Below are 19,103 nucleotides of genomic sequence, written 5' to 3'. Positions count from 1 at the left end.
ATGATAATAAGATTATTGAGATAGATATCAATGGAATTATCGTTATCATGTCAGTTTTTATTATTGTTATAATAGTAAATTTCTGCATACTAAGGAAACCAATCTACAGTATATAAACAGCAGTCATTTATCACCCTTTCCTTGTAAAAATTTTCTTAATGCTGATTTTCCATTGTGATTAGTGTTGACTTAGAGTAGACTTATACAGAGTAAATATTGGTATTTGTGACTGGGCCTGCGAAAACAAGGCATGTGGACGCATGATTTTTGTCTACTTTTTCAAACTTCCTTGACTCACAAATTTTATACCGATATACTATGGCAATAACACTTCGTAAGCATTTGATTATCAATATGATGAAGCCGGTTCCAGAATCTAAATATTCTGGTCCAATACTGAGATATGACCTTTAGTGTGATGGGGTGTAGTTTGTGCCCACATGCCCTGTTTTTGCAGGACCGGTCACATTTGTGGTTTATATAAGTATCGTGATAATTAGTAGTAGCATTATTGAGATACCAGAAATTTCATCATCGCACAGCTCTAGCAGAGATTGAACTGCATGCACCTAATAATAAGAGTCTATCACAGACTTACAAGGCTTGTTAACCAAAAGTATGAACTTGTTATGAGTACTAATAGACCATACTACATATCATAATGAGATTTGTACACTGATCAGACGTAGCAGCTTCCATCAGTAATAATCTCTTAGTAACAACAGTTATGAATTGTGTGTTACCACAACAGTTGTACAATTTATTTTAACTCTTCAAAAAGTAATACAGTATGCCACATGGACAAGTTTACACATACACTAGTCTAGTACACTATGTAAGTACAATCATAGATAATATACGTAATAAAGGATTGGCAACGCGCATAGCAACTATTAGACAATCCTCGTTACGGTCGCGTGACTTATTATGTAACTTATGCGCGTCTATTGTCATAGATACGGCTACCCGACATGAATGCTCCGCTTTATCGTTCCCAGTGCTGTTATTTCGCTATCCAGTAACAGAGAGGAACTACTCATGTAACCAGTATCGATCGTAGCGAGCTATCAACCAGCGGATTTTGGGCGCGGCAGCAACTTGGTGAGTCGTGGAGTCTTACCGTTTCACATGAGCATCGAATTCTATCAAGGATTCGATGCGCTCCTGGTAGCCAGCTACAGTAGGTCATAATAAGGATGGACTATGTAAACAAGGATTTATGTGGATTGTATGCTCGTTTAGGGCTTCAGCAGCAAATACCTTATATATCCAGTGGCAATGTTTTTTTAATGGAGAGCTCGAGATGGATATTGGGAATTTGCTTCCCCAGTAAACGCCAGGTACCCATTGATGTTGCTGTGACAGCTCACCAGGTCCCCAACTGTATACAGCTGGAGCAGTGTGAACAAAGTTTCTTGCTCAAGGAAACACTAAATTTCAAAAAACCTGGAACCTTTCAATTACCAGGCTAGTGCTCTAGCCACTTGGCTATGCTGCCTCACTGTCCTTGTCTCAACTTAGTGGTTGTTGTGGAACTTTGGGTTCTGCGACCTCTCCCTGTGAGATCTATATAGTCCCAGGAGGATTCTGCACAAGACTATAGTGCCTGAGTGGTGCACAGGCATCCCAGTGTTGGTTTTTTTTGGGTGACAATAGGTACAGCTGCCGGCTTAGGCTGTGTGTATGTGTGTGGTGGAGGACAAGAGTTCACTGAACACTCCATTCTGTTTTTGTTGTGTTGTTCACATGTGTGTCGTATTGCGTGGGTGACTAGGGTCACCAATGCCAGGGGTCAGTCACTCAGAAAATCCTCGAAATTCAGCTATCTTTATAGTGCATGTGCTGTTGACAACTGTTACTGTGTGCTATGACCATGTAAAGTGAACAACTAAATAGTGCAGTAAGCAAATTTCAATGATGAGATTTCCTTTTATATCTGGGACCAGTGTTGGGAGTAACGCGTTATGTAATATTATTACTTTTGTGGTAACTAAGTAATAACGAAATACGCTATAAAAACGGGTAATATAACTCAAATTACTTTACTTACAAATGTAACGTGTTACCTAAGTAATATAGTTACTGTAACGAGTCTAATATTATGTAATATTATTACTACAAGTAACAAAATTGCTAATCTCGTTAGTTATCCTCTGAGTAACGCCTAGCCACAACGAAGTAACGAAGCCTACTGAATGAAGCTTATTCACCAGCTTCTTACTTATAACCAAGATCTGCACATTGTCCAACAACGCAATCATGTCATGTGATAAAGTGGTAGTTTCACACGTGACAACTTAAAGCTGTGGACACAAAGTAATATAATAAATATGTAATATTATTATAGTTTTTATTTTATGGGTAATATGTAACTGTAACTAAATAGTTCAGTTGTAAGTAATATGTAACTAGTTACCTTTTCAAAGTAAATTTCCCAACACTGTCTGGGACTAATTGTTTGTAGGAAACCATACCAAGGGGCCATATTTACATGAAAGATCTCGCAATGGCTGTTGTTTTAGGTATGTGAAAGTATCTGAAAAAAGTAATCGTTTGACAAATTTCTGAACTTTGATCAACAAAATTTCACTGAGTGACAGACCTCTCAACCAACATCTCTAAATTGTGTTATGTTTAGGGATTTCTAGTGTTTGTTAGAATTTCAATAATATAAATCTTTATCTAGGTTTTACTTGGATTTCACACTTCTATTATAGCACAAAATGGAGTAGCCGACAGCCTCAATGGAGATGCAGGTATGCTTTGCATTGATCAATCAATGGAACATCCATCAGTCATTTATCTAGCTAACTCCAAGCCATCCTGGACCTGGAAGCCTCACTGATTTTGTGTGATTCCAGAGTTCAGAATTTAAGATTTCTTTATGAGATTGTGTGTGAGAGTCCCATGTCATTTGTGACTCTGAGGGTTGTGATGTTGCTGGTGTTTTATCTGATATGAATACTACTACTAGTGCTTGAGTTCATTGAATGTAACACAGTCGTGATTACCTTGACTGCTATACACTGGGATGTGGGACCTACTGGCAAATGCTCTACAGGTGTACAGTGGAATCTCAGTTATCCAAACCTGTATGTCAAAATTGAATACTCTGTTAGAGTAGCGAGTGTTCTATTAGAGAAGTTATTTTTCATACTTTGCAATTGACTAACATTGTGTAAAGAGATTTTGTACAAACTTCAGTTATCAGGTATCTGAGCTGCAGGTGGTGCCTAGGAGTTCAGATAACTAGTATAATATGTGTCCATTGTTTATATCAGTTATTATAACAAAGTGAACTAGCTAGACTTAGTTTCCAGCACTTGAAGGGAATGTCTATTTTTGTGGCAAAACACAAGGACGTCACTTGATATCCAGTGGATGGTATTTGCTGTGAGCTGCTACATTTATAGATAAGCTCATCATTCCCTGTCTAAGCTTGAAGTCACGATACACTACTCTTTACCACCAACAGCTCCTTCATGTTGATAACATGCTCTGTTCCACTACACTTTTTATATCCCATTTTCACATACTTTGATGGTTAATGCCACATCTGAATTTGAGCTCATGCATATTTGCATAACACCACCATAACATTAAGCTCTCTTGTGCTGAATAGTAACTTGATGCTTCTCCTCATGGTACCACGACAAAACTCCAAAACCCAGCACAATGAAACAGCTTCAAACCATAGTTTGGGTAAGTGGTACGCCTACACAAAACAAAGCATGACACTCTACTAATGGTTACGATTAGTTCTTTATATATTGTTCGGAAAAAAGCACTTCAGTGTCCTTGTTAAAACTCCAAAACTGTGAAAAGCCATGAAGCAGTGGGCCTTATCTTGCGCTGGGTTAAAACTGACAGTGTGTTCCACTATTTTATTACATCAGATACTCACCTTAGTAGTTGTACGTTCGTTTGAACTAAGCTTTACGTCTTTACTCAGTAGTACCCTGCTACGGTACAAGGAATGAAGCAGCCTAGTGCGTTTAGCAACGGGTGAGAGGGCGCGTTAACTGGATGACGAACCGTAACGAGAATTGTACGTGACGTCACTACAGGTTTAATAGGCGCGTTGCCAATCCTTTATTACGTATATTATCTATGGTACAATACAATACAAAAGATGTTTGGAAATTAAAATCATGTTGTACAAGCTGCACACTGAGTATACAATATTTTACTTGGTACACACAACACAAGTAAGTTCTTTATCACTACATGGAATAAACTGGTTACACTGTGCCTCTACTCTGTAGAAGAGATGTCCATTAGTATCACCTCCACTGCCAGGTACTTGTTCAAGACCTTTATCTATACAGATGTATTGAGTAGCACCTTTGTGACCGTAGTGTCCGGCCATAAGGTACCCATAGTACTCCCGGGTCCATCCAGGAGGACACTCATAATGAGAAGGGACCATTAAGAAGGTGGTACGGCTATAAGCCTGGTAGACTGCACAAGGAATATTACGATTATGGCTGTGGTCCAGTGAGTCACCTAATTCATACTCTGCTCCATCGCCACCTTGATACCCAGACTGATATTGCAAGTACTTTGGGTCATGAGGAAGACAAAGTGGATCAGCTGCAGCTTCAATGTGATCATACCATGATCTATGGCTTTTTGATGTCAAGGTTCTGACTTCAACTATAGTGCAAGTCCCTAGTGGTATACCATGCATTAGAGAACTGATCTGTGTGAGGACCAAACCTTATTACCAGCTAGGCATGAGGCTATTATGCTCCAAAAATTGAGCATTATGCTTTTGAGCAGTGCTCAAAAAATCACCTATTATGCTTTTGAGAATTGCCCATTATTCTTGGCTAATAATGCCAGTTTATTGCTGTATCAGACCATTTTCATTGATGTTTAGGCTTCAAATAGTCTTGAATTCTTTAGCTGGTTACTGTATTAGAGAATTTCATTTCAATATGACTGCTTTATTAGAGTAAATAATATTCAATGACTGTTCTATTAGAGTTTCTGACTGCTCTATTAGAGTATCTCGATCTTTTTTAACGGAATTGTGCAATCTGCAGATTTTCCTACTGTTAAAGCTTTATAATCACCTCAAAATGCTAGCATAATTCCTGATTTCCACACATACCTATTATGCCCGAAATTATGCCAGCATAATCGCCGCATCCCTATTACCAGCAACCTTATTACCATATGTTCTCTGTCATTCACACTTTCAATACAATGACCAACAACCAAAAACTGGCCATATATGAAATTGTACTGCGACTTAATTATGTACATATGTTGTAGCAGATTATTGCATACAGTTCACAGGTTCTGAAAACTTGTGCAAAAAACATTGCTCCTCTTGCAAATATGTATACACACGTACATACATATACCACCAACAGGGTTCTGCCCACACTGGTCGGCAGTGGTTCAAAACGACCAGTACCTCTAAAAATCGACCAGTACCCTCTTAAATCCGACCAGTACAATTCATACATACATGTATATCACTGATACACATACAATATACCCTAATATAACACACAGCATATCTGTTAATGCTAGCTTTAGGCCACCACTCAGGAATTTCTGGGCAGAACCCTGCACCAAAATATTTATTTCAAAAATTAACTGTTTAAATTTCTAATAAGTCAAAAGATACAGATTTAAAAATTCATAAACATTATCAATGTGGCTGTTTAATACACCAGTTACAACTATAACAGTAACTTTTCCTCATTGCTGTGAATCAGCCTTGTTGCAGTATATTCCCTGCTGGTACTCCTGAATGACATCATACCCCACAGCCCTGTGTGTGTCAATAATAAGATAAATGACCAGGGCAATGTTATGGTCGGTTTATGTACATAAAAAAATCTGATACATGTTAAATTCTCCAGACTACGGAATATGAGAAACTTAGCTGACAGCTAAATTTTTGAAATGATCAAATTATCGTATTACCAAAAAAAAACTGAAAAGCAACTTGATATGTATTATAAATTTAAAAAAGAAAACTGTTGGCAGAATTAGCAAATCAGTCATAAGTTATTTAGGCAAAGCAGCAGGGTTAAAATTAATGGCTGCAATTTATATCTACATGGAATTTGTACCCCTTGACAAGTTTAATAGTTCATTTTTACCAGTTATGTAGTCAACATACTGTACTTACCTAATGTTCAGATAAGCAGAATTTATTCTGTCCAGTATAAACTTCACTGCTTCTTTGACTGACAACTGTGGTCTAAATCGAGCCCTGTAAAAATGACGAATATTGCCACACATGAAGAAACATGGAGATAACAGACTGTATGGAGTGACTTATTGCTAAGTAGTGTACGCAATAAGTGATGAATGAGGAGATATGCATGACACAGAGTAATCTAGCGTGTACATATGTCCATGTATGCTTAGGACAACCTCCATCATATAATACAACCAGTAAGTTACATTACCTTAGCTCTTCAATGGGATTCTTCCTGAAGCAAGGAAATCCAGTGTCCAACATCAGTGTCACCAGTGACACTATCTCTTCACAATAAGGTCTACAAATTATATTTGCTACATACTGCATACGCATATTGTATGTGCATATGTCAGCTAGTATTTGTATGTGTTAAGCTATACACGCATATAATAGTGTCAAATGCTAACCTGATTGCTAAGTATCCTCTTACAAATAAACTTGTAAACTCTCTGTAATGAAACACATCAATTTTCCAAAGCTATTCGTGTACATGCACTATACATACAACACTATACACTTCATTCACCTCTCAACAACTGAACATTTATATTTATACATAACACTTGGTTGTGTGTGCACGGAATAAGTGGGTATTTTAGACTCACTTGTACGAGTCAGAGTTCTTTCCACCCATCACATCTAACATCTCTTGTGTAAACTTGAAGTCTGGTTCAAATCCGATATTACCGCCAGGTGATGACTCAAACAGGAACCCAAAATCTGTGATAATGAAAATGGCCATAAATATAACACAAACATTACATTACAAGAAATCAGCAGTATACACGAATTACTGGTTTTGTGGTAGCTAAATGCATTAGTGTATGTAGCATGGCTTGTTCATTGGTGAACTTTTATATCATACCAAAAGAACAATAAGACTACAATATAATATAAGGTTTAGTTGTTTGCCCTCTTTAAAGTGGTAGAGGTAAACCTAATCAGCGATGTCAATTGTACAATGGTATACTGGACAAGTGATGGGATAAATACCATTATAATGACACATGACATGTATGCATGAAAACACATACACGTGCACACACAAAGACACACATAACAACAACGACGACGACAAGAAGAACAACAACACAAACAGAGTCAGTACCAATGTGTACAATGTGTCCATGCTTGGTGATCATGATGTTTCCATTGTGCCTGTCCTTGATTTGCAGCAGGTAAGTTAGCAAGGAATATGTTGCCATGCTGTGCACAAAGTTGGCCCTTGCCTATAAAAGCAGCAATGATCACAATTAAAACATCTGTCTATATTATGTATACCAAAATACTGCATACCTTCTGATAAGCCTGGGAGTCACCATGTCCAAACTTATCATAAAAGTAATCATTCAGAGAGCCCCTGGTTAACTTGCCCAGTTGATCACGGGATTTACAATCTGGCACACACCCAATCACTCCACACTACAAGCAAAAAATTAAGAGCACAAACAAGCAGCTGTACACAAAAGTACATCACATTTTCCCTATGTATAGTTAAACACCATTGAACACTTTTACTATCAAATTTCACTACAACATATACCTTTATGTGGCTTCAATGTTAAATTAAAATAATGAAGATGGAAGTAGTGACTTACACCAGGGTCAGTAGCCACCACACGATAGGGTACAAGGTAGAGCATTAGTCCAACTTGGTGGAACACATTCTTACACAACTCCATAATTTGTAGAGCCAGCATGTCCTAGCAACACGAAACACACGGATTATAGTACGCACATTAAACTGGTCTTAAAGGTGTAAAATAACCAAAATAAGTATTATTGGCATGTCCAGTACCTGACGAACATCATCTCCTACTTTGAAAATACATGCCTGCCATACTGCACCATTTAACAGATTCTGAGGTGGTCTTTGGTCACCTAAATATCACATGATATGGTGTGTTGGAAACATTTAAGATGTACTAACTTAGAATGTTCATATTTTCTAGCTCAGCTGTTCCACATCTCACCACTTTGAACCGGGCTAAGAATGGAACTTTAGCAGCACTACATGATAATAACAAAATGCATGCTTAAACAGTACTGTCTGCTTGCTGAATACATTAGCACAAGGCAAAGAAATTGGTACCATTTGATCCCACACATAAATGTTTGTGCAACAGAACTGGATGTACAGTACACGTTAAGTGCTTGTATCACTTGTATGCAATGCATACTTGTCCTTAAAATAGCATTCTTGAATAGACAGTGATAGTACCATTCTAAACTGGCCTACCTCACTCACAATCATTGTATAAGAAGAGACATACCATTCTGGCTCACATGTACAACTTTAAATGTTCTAGACACCAAAATTACACTGTCATAATACCTTTAGCGTGATGCATAAATTTACCAATACTTGTATAAACAATAGAATGATATGTTACAAATTACAATGCACACATTCTACATGTGTGCATATATGTAGTACTAAAACTATACAGACATGTACATATCAAAAAATATTATTAGTCAGTGGAAACATATAAGGTTATACATTATCCATACGCATATATAACTACTGCTCTAAGCAAGAAAGAAAAATGTGTTTATGCAATGAGTTTGGCTGTGTTTGTCAGTTACTTGGTACACACTACACAGGTGAGCTCTCTATCACTACAAGGAATAAAGTGGCCACAATATGCTTCAACATTGTAGAAGAGTTTTCCATCAGTACTTGCAGCACTACCTGGTATCTGTTCAAGACTTCTGTCCATGCAAGTGAATTGTGTAGCTGCTTTATGAGGATAACCACCGGCCATAAGGTAGCCATAGTACTCAGTATTCCATCCTGGAGGACACTCATAACGAGAAGGGACCATTATCTTGTTAGTACGTCCATAAGCCTGGCAGAGTGCACAAGGAATGTTGCGATCATGAGATTGATCAATTGGACTACCAGTACTTATTTGATATTCAGCTCCAAACACTCGTACATGTCCCTGATAACCTGGATTATACTTCAAATATTGGGGGTTGGGTGGTAGACACAGTGGATCAACGGCAGCTCCCTCATGGGAGTAATGTGATCCAGCCACAACTCCAGAGTAGATGGTATCTGTTCCATAGGGACAAGAAGAATTACCCCATCTAACATAGGTGACTACACCAGGTTGACAGTTACACTGTTTGTTATCAGCAACAACAGGTGGTTTAGTAGGCTTTTGTGTAGTCTGTCTAGTGGTCCTGATATTTGGTCTAACCATGATCTTTGATTCCAATTGTTGTAGTTTAGCAAGTAGATAAGAGACTAGTGGAGAATTGATATCTTCATCAGTGACCTCCACAGCATCAGTGAGGAAGATGATGGTAAACAACAAAAGCACAAAGAAGACTGCTTTGCTTGCACCCATGAAGATTTCTTTAAAAGACTTTCCTGAAATTGCTGCTTGGTCCTCTTATTTATATGCAAAAAGAATTAAACAAGTTTTGATGGTTTTAATGATGTGTGCACATTCCAAGACAGTATGTGTGTGGTATACCGAATGCACAGAAACAGCACACTATGGAATACAAAAAAAAACTCAACATAATATACGTACTCTACATGTATCAACTGATTTCTTTGAATATAGGTTATAATTTTAATAAATCACTTTAGATTAAGCGATAAAATGTTACAGGCTGCAAAGTTGCATCATAAACACTAGCGGCATATATGTCCATATGGATTAGGTAACTATGACACTCTGTGAGAACATATCGTATTTCATCCACATTTCCATAAACCATCTGTTACAGGAATGATCTCGTGGACAAAGACAGTTAGCTGGTATCACCAATGTATGTATTTGTAAACAACTTTGGCTTAATATGATTTACTGCTTTCTAATATACATACATATGTAAGTACACAACTACCACAAAAAGGCACAGAGAGAGCATCTTTGTGGACTACTAATACAGCTAAATTGTTGATAAGTGAAAGCACAGTATTTACATCTATTCCAGGTACTGTACCACATCAGGATTGTAGAGTATTTAGAGTGTCACATTTACATGCCATTGGAAAATGTGCATGTCAGCAAAAAGAGAGCCTTCCCCTTGGGCTATAGTCTGGATACTTCATTAGCTATTAGAGTCAAATGCTTGCATAAACAGTGAGGTAAGTCTTGCACATTAATATAACGTTCATACAATTTAAGGTAGACACAAACATGGACCTCCCAAAGTCACAAGCAATAGTATGCCACTATTGTACAGATATTACATACGATTAGCCATGTATGATGAGTCTGCAAAAACTTGCTAGGGGCATAAGTAATATTTTATTGCCAAAGCAGTCAATCATTGTCATTTGTGGCACAAGTACTTATACATTGTCATGCCCTGTATATACACATATATGTGGCAGTTTCTTTTGCTACATGTTTTCACACTTATCTGAACACCATAAAATATGTAGTGGCATTTTTTTACTATCATAATAGCAGTGAGATCACAATAGTGGAATGTGTACAGTACAATCTACACCAGCAAGCATTTTACTCCTACAAATGCACAACATTTCATTGTGCAAACTTACTACACAAGTTAATAGTATAAATAATAATAATAATACTATGCGTTCTACCGGCAAGTCAAGGCAGCATATACTATACATATATTGCTAGTGTCAAATACATGTAATCAGATGAGCATACTAGTTACTTGGTACACACTACGCAGGTGAGCTCTCTACCACTACAAGGAATAAAGTGGCCACAATATGCTTCAACATTGTAGAACAGCTTTCCATAAGTTCCAGCACTACCTGGTATCTGTTCAAGACTTCTGTCCATACAAGTGAACTGTGTATAGTAGCTGCTTTATGACCATAATCTCCAGCCATAAGGTAGCCATAGTACTCAGTATTCCATCCTGGAGGACACTCATAATGAGAAGGGATCATTATCTTGTTAGTGCGTCCATAAGCCTGGTAGAGTGCACAAGGAACATTACGATCATGAGATTGATCAATTGGACTACCAGTAGATATTTGATATTCAGCTCCATATACTTGTACATGTCCTTGATAACCAGAATGATATTTCAAATATTGAGGGTTGGGAGGTAAACACAGTGGATCAACTGCAGCTCCTATATGGTCAAACCATCATCCAGCTACAACTCCAGAGTAGATTGTATCTGTTCCATAGTTCTTTTTGCTGATAAAGCAAGCATAATGCGGCTTCCCTGTTGCTGTGTTGGTATCTTGGGACCTTGATAATCCGAACAGGGACTGTTTGATTAGAGTATTTCATCAAACAAGTGCATGTTTCAGTAGAATATTAATAAATGTGTTTCATTTATCAAACAAACTGAACACTTTTGTGCTTGAACTAGCACAGAGGCGTTCCATTAATGGAGGTTCTATTGTACCCCAGCTTTTAAATTAATCCAGGAACGTATTCTGTATACTATGATAGGTTGAAGCACCCTACCCTGCACATAATTAAACCCATTCAAACCATCTATTAGCTGCTTTTTTTTTGCTCGAGAGAATCACGGGCAATCAAGTGATCACTTACTTGATCACGTATGCTGAGCACTACATGACTAGAGTCAAACAGTGAATGCAGGTTAGTGCTATTACCCATAGCGTGTTGGCCTGCTGGGTACGGAAAGAGATATCATGTATTTGTTCTGTACTTCTTCTACCAGGGCTGATAAGGTGTGGAGGTTTGTTAAACAATGGACAGAATTCAGCCAACCAGGCACAAGGCACCTTTATATTCGACATAGGGACAAGTAGAATTACCCAATCTAACATAGGTGACTACACCAGGTTGACAGTTACACTGTTTGTTATCACCAACAACAGGTGGTTTAGTAGGCTTTTGTGTAGTCTGTCTAGTGGTCCTGATATTTGGTCTAACCATGATCTTTGATTCCAATTGTTGTAGTTTAGCAAGTAGGTAGGAGACTAGCGGAGAATTGATGTCTTCATCAGTGACCTCCACAGCATCAGTGAAGAAGATGACAGCAAAAAATGAAAGCATGAAAATGATTGTGCTGCTTGGACCCATGATCGAATCTCTCTATACCTGGCATAAACCTCCAGTAAAACTGGTAGTTTATTAAAATGTCCATCTTTTATATGCTGGTGGAATTTAATTATAACAAACGACACACACAGTCCCATACATGTGCAAAATCGCGTGTACAGCACACACTGTACAGAAACATCTGAAATTATGCTAAATCACTGTAGGAATTTGAAGTGTAGAAATTAAAATGTTTCACAAACATAAATTACAACTAAAGCACTTGATTTAATTCACAGTTTTGAAGTTCAGGGTGCAACATAGCATCTGCATCAATGTCATTACTTTTAAAGGGTCTGATCTACTGTTACAAATTAAAATTGTGATATGTGTTATTCACAGGATAACTGTGCATATTATCTGTTAAGTGTGCATGCATAGTATCCTTGTACTATAGACACCTGTTTATCATTAAATTGCTGCTGCAAGCTCTAGCATGGAAAAAGAAGGCTGTCAAGAGCAAACCAGAGTACACTTGTTGCCTTGCTTAGACCACGTCCAACAAATACTGCCACCTGTAATAATGATAGCTACACATAACTCTCCAGGATTGCCATTTCTTTTAATTGCAATACACCATTTCACTAACTACTGGTAACCACATCGCTTTTAAAATGTAGTAGGCACGAATATTTCTCTCCTAGCAGAAACTCTTAATGGTCGTTTATAAGCTTGTAAGTGCATCCAGTTGACAAGCATAGTAAAATTTCATAAATAATTTCTTCAAAAACTAAAAGCACACACGCATATATGGTATTTACATACAATAGCAACGACAAAGGAACTAACATTGATGGAGCAAACATTATCTTACTTTTAGCACTCTCTAATTCATGATGTGTTAGTTTTTGACATACATCATGTTCTTGGTCCATTGTTGAGAATTGTCTTGTTGACAGCTACACAGCAAAAACATTGTTGTGTTAGTAGCATCTCGCCCTAATCTTGATGCTTCATTAATCATCAAAGCTTGGATAATACATTGTTCACTACTTCCATTAGTCAAATATTCAGAAAATCATAGGATTCACAGATCCCCTGGACATGCCAATCAATACTGTCTGAATGGTGATCAATGAAGTATTTCTGTAGCAGCAGAAACACAAAAACAAGCATAGACTAAATGTTTGTGTTGATATTATGGAATATCTCTCTCTGCTCCAGAAATATGCTCTTTTAACATCCCAAAATGACATCGACTTGCATATGTAAGCTGTAAGTGACAAATAAGCAGTTCAGTCATGTATACAGTATCTGATCATGAGTACAGCCAGGTGTTAAAGCAATTGTAACTCTCTAAAACAGATGGTAGAAGAAGTAGACTTGGGTGAATGGTGGCTCATAAGGACTGTATTACTTGAATTCCTTTGATGTTCAACACTGGATATTGCTTTAGGCCATAAATTGTAGCCCACAATGTGAAGAAACATTTCAGGTATGTAATACACATCAAAATAAGTTATATGTCTACAGGGTTGATCATTTTTGCTAGGCACTACAAGTAGACGGTGCTGCAAACATGTAGGCTAGGAGTGTCTGCAAGCCTAAAATTCTTTGTAGAAAATTCTTTCAAAGTCAACAGAATACAGGTGCTTGTATTACCTGACAGACTTATCTAATACATCAATGGAACTTCTTTGTAATATAACAAGACTTACCTTGACGTTGGATTCAAAACGATTTCTGTGTCGGGTATCACATGATGTGTTCCAATTCCAGAAGGTCTATGGTAAATAAACTAAGACAGATATTCTTTGCTTTATTACTGCTGAAATGTGCCATCATCCACTGATAGCTATATATAGGTACCTGTTCTTTTATTCATACAACGATTGCCAAATGCTACTTCTAAACACCGCCTTGGGACTTTTTTGAAGTGTCAAAATGCCAGAATATAAGTATGGAGACTACAAGTTAATCACCTAATGAATACCATCATCTAACAAAAATTTATTTCAGTTAACTGCAATTCCTCATAACCTGTTTATCTTTTAGCACAGAACTTCTTCACTGTCTGTATACTTCAACATGACCATACAATATGTCAGTCAGGTGAGATAAGATACATAAGCGATAACACTGCCTACCGATCAGGTGATGCCATTCCTTTTGCAAAATGTGTACAGAAATGTTACAAGTCCACTGTATCAGTAAAGCACACAATATCTATTATGTGATAGTGAAAAATAAATTCATCTCAGTCTTAACCTTTGAGGTTATATAGGTACAACTATACACTAATGAGGTCTATACACCTATGGGATTAATCTTTTGTAACAGACCATTGGTTTAGAAACAAACTACAACCTTTGGATTGCTGAATTACTTCTGGCACCATGAGCATCAATGTAAATGCAAAGAGAGAATAATTATTAGTCACCTGCAAATATTATCTTCTAAAAAGTAATATTAGGAAGATATAAGATTGAGCATGTTTATTACAACTCCTTGTAGAATGTATAGTCAAAACAAGTATTTGGTATATGCATGTATGTATGTAAGTGACACCCCTACTTTTGTTGTGCCACATACGTACCTGTATGTGACACACTGACACAGTTGATGTGATAGTTTCGTATCTCAATAACATCATAAAAATATCTCAATGGCTTCAGACAGGTCCAGACAAAAATAGATACATGCTGGAAATAGCTTCTTGATAGAAACTTAGTACGTAGATATATTTACAAACTGAACAGGCTGACAGACAAGTACAAAAACTTGAATCCATTGCTCAAACACATACAATAAATTACATGTATACTCCCCTACTTTGTGAACTATTAAAACACTGATTGCTGTTACCGGTAAATTCTAAAATATATCTATGTACATGCAATACAAAACGATGCATCATTGATAAAGTAATGCATTTCATAATTTTAAATATGAAGAGATTAGGGCTGTGCTATAATTAAGATAATAAGATTATTGAGATAGGCATCATCGTTATCGTGGCAGTTTTCATTATTGTGATAATAGTAAATTTCTGCATACAACAGGAGACCAATCTACAATATATAAACAACAGTCATTTATCACCTTCTCCTTGTAAAAATTTTCTTGATGCAGATTTTCCATTGTGATTAGTGCTGGCTTAGAGTAAATTAATTTTATAATCTAATATATTTTGTATTGGTATTTGTGGTTTATATAAGTATCGTGATAATTAGTAGCATTATCGAGATACCAGAAATTTCATTATTGCACAGCTCTAGCAGAGATTCAAAATATTGAACTGCACGCACCTAACAGTAAGAGTCTATCATAGACTTCTCAAGACTTACAAGTGCTACTACAATAATTACACTACACACATTACAAGGTTTGGTATCCAAAAGTTTAAACTTGTTAAGAGTTCTAATAGATCATACTACATATCATAATGAGATTTGTACACTGATCAGACTTAGCAGCTTCCATCAGTAGTAACAACAGTTATGAACTGTGTGTCCGCAACAGTTGTACAATTTATTTTAACTCTTCAAAAAGCAATACAGTATACCACATGGACAAGGTTACACATACACTAGTCTAGTACACTATGTAAGTACAATACAATAAAAAAGATGGTTGGAAATTAAAATCATGTTGTACAAGCTGCACACTGAGTATACAATATTTTACTTGGTACACACAACACAAGTAAGTTCTTTATCACTACATGGGATAAACTGGTTACACTGTGCCTCTACTCTGTAGAAGAGATGTCCATTAGTATCACCTCCACTGCCAGGCACTTGTTCAAGACCTTTATCTACACAGATGTATTGGGTAGTACCTTTGTGACTGTAGTGTCCAGCCATAAGGTACCCATAGTACTCCCGGGAGGACACTCATAATGAGAAGGGACCATTAAAGAGGTGGTACGGCTATAAGCCTGGCAGACTGCACAAGGAATATTACGATTATGGCTGTGGTCCAGTGAGCCGCCTACTTCATACTCTGCTCCATAAAGGTAAGCGCCACCTTGATACCCAGACTGATATTGCAAGTACTTTGGGTCACGAGGAAGACAAAGTGGATCAGCTGCAGCTCCAATGTGATCATACCATGATCCATGGCTTTTGATGCCAAGGTTCTGACTTCAACTATAGTGCAAGTCCCTAGTGGTATACCATGTACTAGAGAACTAATTTGTGTGAAGGCTAAACTTTATTACCAGCAACCTTATTACCATATGTTCTCTGTCATTCTCACTTTCAATACAATGACCAACAACCAAAAACTGGCCATATATGAAATTGTACTGCAGCTTAATTATGTACATATGTTGTAGTCGATTATTACATACAGTTCACAGGTTCTGAAACTTGCACAAAAAACATTGCTCCTCTTGCAAATATGTATACACACGTACATACATATACCACCAAAATATCTATTTCAAAACTGCTTAAATTTCTAATAAATCAAAATATACAGATTTAAAATTTCATAAACATTATCAATGTGGCTGTTTAATACACCGGTTACAACTATAACAGTAACTTTTCCTCATTGCTGTGAATCAGCCTTGTTGCGGTATATTCCCTGCTGTAACTCCTGAATGACATCATACCCCACAGCCCTGTGTGTGTCAATAATAAGATAAATGACCAGGGTAATGTTATGGTCAATGGTTTATGTACATACAAAAATCTGATACATTTTAAATTCTCCAGACTACAAAATATGAGAAACTTAGCTGACAGCTAAAATTTTGAAATGACCAAATTATCATATTGCCAAAAAAACAACTGAAAACCAATTTGATATGTATTATAAATTTAAAAGAAAACTGTTGGCAGAATTAGCAAATCAGTCATAAGTTATTTAGGCAAAGCAGCAGGGTTAAAATTGATGGCTGCAATTTATATCTACATGGAATTTGTACCTCTTGACAAGTTTAATAGTTCACTTTTACCAGTTATGTAGTCAACATACTGTACCTACCTAATGTTCAGATAAGCAGAATTTATTCTGTCCAGTATAAACTTCACTGCTTCTTTGACTGAAAATTGTGGTCTAAATCGAGCCCTGTAAAAATGACAAATATTGCCACACATGAAGAAACATGGAGATAACAGACTGCATGGAGTGACTTATCGCTAAGTAATGTACACAGTGAGTACTGAACGAGCAGAGATGTGTATGACACAGAGTAGTTTAGTATGTATGTATGCATGTACATGTATGCTTAGGACAACCTCCATCATATAATATATAGCAGTAAGTTACATTACCTTAGCTCTTCAATGGGATTCTTCCTGAAGCAAGGAAATCCAGTGTCCAACATTAGTGTCACCAGTGACACTATCTCTTCACAATAAGGTCTACAAGAATATGTATATACATGTATATATATTTGCTATATATTGCATACACATATTGTACGTACATATGTCAGCTAGTATTTGTATATGTTAAGCTATATACCACATATAATAATGCCAAAAGCTAACCTGATTGCTAAGTATCCTCTTACAAATAAACTTGTAAACTCTCTGTAATGAAACACATCAATTTTCCAAAAGCTATTCATGTAATGTACTGTACATACAACATTATACATTTCATTCACCTCTCAACAGCTGAACATTTATATTTATACATAACACTTGATTGTGTGTGCATGGTATTTTAGACTCACTTGTACGAGTCAGAGTTCTTTCCACCCATCACATCTAACATCTCTTGTGTAAACTTGAAGTCTGGTTCAAACCCCATATTACCGCCAGGTGATGACTCAAACAGAAACCCAAAATCTGTGATAATGAAAATGGCCATAAATACAAAACAAACATTACTAGAAATAAACAGTACACATGAATTGCTGGTTGTGTGTGTACTTTAATGTGTGTGGTAGCTGAATGCATTATTGTATGTAGCATGACTTGTTCATTGGTGAACTTTTATATCATACCAAAAGAACAATAATACTTTACAGTATAATATAAGGTTTAATTGTTTGCCCTCTTCAAAATGGTAGGGGTAAACCTAACCAGCAATGTCAATTGTACAATGGTATACTGGACAACTGATGCAGTTTTCAATCTTTATTGAAAAAAATCATACAGAATCTAAGTATGGCATTCTACTCACTTCTGACACTGATAATAGAGCCTGAGCTACCTGAACATCCCTTTATGACTACTGCTCTATTAGAGCATATGAATACTCCATTAAAAATGTTTCATACTGTTGTGTAGCTACGTACTATGTATAACCACAAAGCGTCATCATAAGCAAGTGATTTCCATGGGGATAAATACCATTATAATGGCATATGACATGCATGCACGAACACACATTCACATGCACACACGAATACACACACGCAACAACAACAAGAATGCCAACAACAACAACACACAGAGTCATTACCGATGTGTACAATGTGTCCATGCTTGGTGATCATGATGTTTCCATTGTGCCTGTCCTTGATTTGCAGCAGGTAAGTTAACAAGGAATATGCTGCCATGCTGTGAACAAAGTTGGCCCTTGCCTATAAAAGAAGCAATGATCACAACTAAACCACGCACATACTATAAAATACATCTGTCCGTATTATATATACCAAAGTATTACATATGTACATACCTTCTGATATATCTGGGAGTCACCATGTCCAAACTTATCATAAAAGTAATCATTCAGAGAGCCCCTGGTTAACTTGCCCAGTTGATCTCGGGACTTACAATCTGGCACACACTCAATCACTCCACACTACAAGCAAAAAATCAAGAGCACAAACAAGCAGCTGTACACAAATACGTAAGTGCATCACATCTTCCCTATACATAGTTGAACACCATGAACACTTACTATCAAATTTCACCACGCTTTATGTGGCTTCGATGTTA

At 36.9% G+C, this 19,103-nt stretch overlaps 4 protein-coding genes and 1 long non-coding RNA gene across 9 annotated transcripts in view; 1 reads left to right on the top strand and 4 right to left on the bottom strand.

Annotated features, from left to right (window-relative positions):
* The first annotated feature begins 850 nt into the window (after positions 1 to 850).
* Positions 851 to 3,303, top strand: LOC136258707 (uncharacterized). Of its 4 annotated transcripts, XR_010702932.1 has the most exons (4): positions 851 to 1,101; positions 1,243 to 1,656; positions 2,687 to 2,756; positions 2,808 to 3,303. It is a non-coding gene; the product is annotated as an uncharacterized lncRNA (long non-coding RNA). The 4 variants fall into 4 exon arrangements; XR_010702930.1 differs by having other exon boundaries at positions 852 to 1,101; positions 2,687 to 3,303; XR_010702931.1 differs by lacking the exon at positions 1,243 to 1,656 and having other exon boundaries at positions 854 to 1,101.
* Positions 3,304 to 4,186: 883 nt separating this feature from the next.
* LOC136259351 (uncharacterized) lies at positions 4,187 to 4,690 on the bottom strand. Its single transcript, XM_066052847.1, has one exon. It carries the CDS (start codon positions 4,688 to 4,690, stop codon positions 4,187 to 4,189), a length of 504 nt encoding a protein of 167 aa, XP_065908919.1.
* Positions 4,691 to 5,606: 916 nt separating this feature from the next.
* Positions 5,607 to 9,585, bottom strand: LOC136259350 (putative phosphatidylinositol 4-kinase alpha-like protein P2). Its single transcript, XM_066052846.1, has 11 exons — positions 8,922 to 9,585; positions 8,157 to 8,261; positions 8,025 to 8,107; positions 7,825 to 7,929; positions 7,523 to 7,648; positions 7,335 to 7,455; positions 6,832 to 6,946; positions 6,634 to 6,675; positions 6,435 to 6,524; positions 6,152 to 6,235; positions 5,607 to 5,788 (listed from the first exon to the last, which is right to left on the bottom strand). The coding sequence occupies exons 1-11, from the start codon at positions 9,583 to 9,585 to the stop codon at positions 5,716 to 5,718; spliced, it is 1,608 nt and encodes a 535-aa protein (XP_065908918.1). The 3' UTR covers positions 5,607 to 5,715.
* A 1,131-nt stretch (positions 9,586 to 10,716) lies between these two features.
* LOC136259349 (uncharacterized) lies at positions 10,717 to 12,240 on the bottom strand. The gene is made up of 3 exons (XM_066052845.1): positions 11,973 to 12,240; positions 10,986 to 11,311; positions 10,717 to 10,722 (listed from the first exon to the last, which is right to left on the bottom strand). Exons 1-3 carry the CDS (start codon positions 12,238 to 12,240, stop codon positions 10,717 to 10,719), a joined length of 600 nt encoding a protein of 199 aa, XP_065908917.1.
* A 4,408-nt stretch (positions 12,241 to 16,648) lies between these two features.
* The window catches only part of LOC136258462 (phosphatidylinositol 4-kinase alpha-like), a 103,529-nt gene continuing 101,074 nt past the window's right edge, over positions 16,649 to 19,103 (bottom strand). For both annotated transcript variants that reach the window (XM_066051774.1, XM_066051775.1), the window contains 7 exons: positions 18,841 to 18,966; positions 18,625 to 18,745; positions 17,891 to 18,005; positions 17,703 to 17,744; positions 17,484 to 17,573; positions 17,194 to 17,277; positions 16,649 to 16,828 (listed from right to left, as the gene is read on the bottom strand). In XM_066051774.1, coding sequence (XP_065907846.1) covers positions 16,756 to 16,828; positions 17,194 to 17,277; positions 17,484 to 17,573; positions 17,703 to 17,744; positions 17,891 to 18,005; positions 18,625 to 18,745; positions 18,841 to 18,966 — 651 coding nt within the window. In that variant the 3' untranslated portion in view covers positions 16,649 to 16,755. The remainder of the gene's footprint in view (positions 16,829 to 17,193; positions 17,278 to 17,483; positions 17,574 to 17,702; positions 17,745 to 17,890; positions 18,006 to 18,624; positions 18,746 to 18,840; positions 18,967 to 19,103) is intronic.

The sequence above is a fragment of the Dysidea avara genome, chromosome 6 (assembly GCF_963678975.1).
Source record: "Dysidea avara chromosome 6, odDysAvar1.4, whole genome shotgun sequence".
In the NCBI taxonomy this organism is placed as follows: Eukaryota; Metazoa; Porifera; class Demospongiae; order Dictyoceratida; family Dysideidae; genus Dysidea; species Dysidea avara.
This window is presented reverse-complemented; position numbering and strand designations above follow the sequence as displayed.

Coding starts and splice junctions, on each gene's coding strand:
- LOC136259351 (XM_066052847.1), bottom strand. CDS start 4,690: ATGCATGGTATACCACTAGGGACTTGCACTATAGTTGAAGTCAGAACC.
- LOC136259350 (XM_066052846.1), bottom strand. CDS start 9,585: ATGGGTGCAAGCAAAGCAGTCTTCTTTGTGCTTTTGTTGTTTACCATC. Junction 7,456..7,522: donor ACTCCCAGGCTTATCAGAAG/GTATGCAGTATT, acceptor CTGCTTTTATAG/GCAAGGGCCAACTTTGTGCA. Junction 6,236..6,434: donor AATCCCATTGAAGAGCTAAG/GTAATGTAACTT, acceptor TCATTTTTACAG/GGCTCGATTTAGACCACAGT.
- LOC136259349 (XM_066052845.1), bottom strand. CDS start 12,240: ATGGGTCCAAGCAGCACAATCATTTTCATGCTTTCATTTTTTGCTGTC. Junction 11,312..11,972: donor AGTCACCTATGTTAGATTGG/GTAATTCTACTT, acceptor TTGACCATATAG/GAGCTGCAGTTGATCCACTG.